Below are 1,438 nucleotides of genomic sequence, written 5' to 3'. Positions count from 1 at the left end.
TTGTACTGCCCAGAAGTTCATGATTTATTCGGGTCAAATCACCTTCTCTAACAAACCTAAACACATGCGAGGTCCTCTTCGCTCAGGCCAATAATCTTCTACTTCTAGTCGACTGCTTTATGACAGGCTTTCCTCTTTCATTGGCTCTGCTCACTCGTCTACCTTCCGCCCTAGCAAGTAATAAAATGATGATTTTTTTTATAGTCAAGTGGCTTTCCGCTCCTGCATTAAGATTGAAAATGAAAACCTGTTGTACAAAATAAAGGCCATCAATCAGAAAAAATAAAAAATATGGAAATAGCCAATCAAGATCTAAATGGATTCCTATATTTATCTTTATACACAGAGATACTCATCTATTCTTTATTTGGATAGATATGTTTCTATGAGCGACTACGTCGATCTTTATAAGCTGCAAGACAATCTGATCTTGTTTTCGTAGTTGCTATTAGGTCTATTGGCAGTGCGAAAGGTACCCTATTCATTATCAGTGATGAATACTGATATTTGTGGACAATATTCTAAACTTTGTAATGGTCTTTGATCAAACAATAGAAATTAAGGGATATTTTTTGAGAGAATTTTTTGTTATGTTGATTAGTGAATGGAAAATTACTAGAAAAACAATAAAATGCAGACAAATGGAAATTAATAATTCCCTTTTAATACATAGTGCAACTATACCTTTATTATGGCTTTATAAAATTAGTATACGTACTTGCGCGTTGCACGAATATTTAAAAATGAATAAATTTTTTAATTTAAAAATAATTCATATGAATTATTATTGAGTTTTAAAATTGCAGGTGCAATCATATATAATGTTTTGATTTTATATTAATAGTTTATGCTAATAAAACTTTATCCTTTAAAGAGATCACACATTTTTCTAACTTCTATTTTTCATTGTATAATGAAAATTAATAATAGCATATGTGGTGTGTGTTAGATTGATATTTGTGTTAATTAATTAAATTTAAAATTTATAGACCGGATTTGAATTTAGCATTAAAAATAATAACTCCAACTTTAGTAAAAATATTAATATAATTTGCAAAATATATTGCAACCTATTAGCACACTCCTCTCTAGTTCAAACTTGTAACGTAAAATAATTTTCATTTAATTAAACAAATATAAATTCATAAAATAAGACTACACAAAATCAAATTATTATTCAAATTTAAAAAACTTAGATGTTCGGATACTAATTTGGATAACTATCATTTTAAAAAAAATAAATTTAAAAAGGAGACCTCAGAAGTAGTTAAGTTCTTTTTATTTTTATTTATTTTTCCAAAACCGTAAGTGTTTACTCTTTTTATTTTATTGTCAATTGTTAATTAATTTAATTCATAAATTCTACATATTATTTTATATGCAGATTATTTTGTTTTAATAAAGAAAATGCAAATGTGGGGATTCCTTTTGTTTTTTT

General features: G+C 26.8%; 1 protein-coding gene across 1 annotated transcript in view; it reads left to right on the top strand.

Moving 5' to 3' along the window:
• LOC125855854 (uncharacterized) overlaps positions 1-1,438 on the top strand; it is a 254,955-nt gene that overhangs the window by 232,126 nt on the left and 21,391 nt on the right. The window contains exon 13 of the mRNA XM_049535530.1: positions 457-472. Within this exon, the coding sequence (XP_049391487.1) occupies positions 457-472 (16 nt within the window). The remainder of the gene's footprint in view (positions 1-456; positions 473-1,438) is intronic.

The sequence above is a fragment of the Solanum stenotomum genome, chromosome 2, assembly GCF_019186545.1.
Source record: "Solanum stenotomum isolate F172 chromosome 2, ASM1918654v1, whole genome shotgun sequence".
NCBI classification, from domain to species: Eukaryota; Viridiplantae; Streptophyta; class Magnoliopsida; order Solanales; family Solanaceae; genus Solanum; species Solanum stenotomum.
Note: the sequence above shows the minus strand (reverse complement) of the source record. Positions and strands in the feature narration are given on the sequence as shown.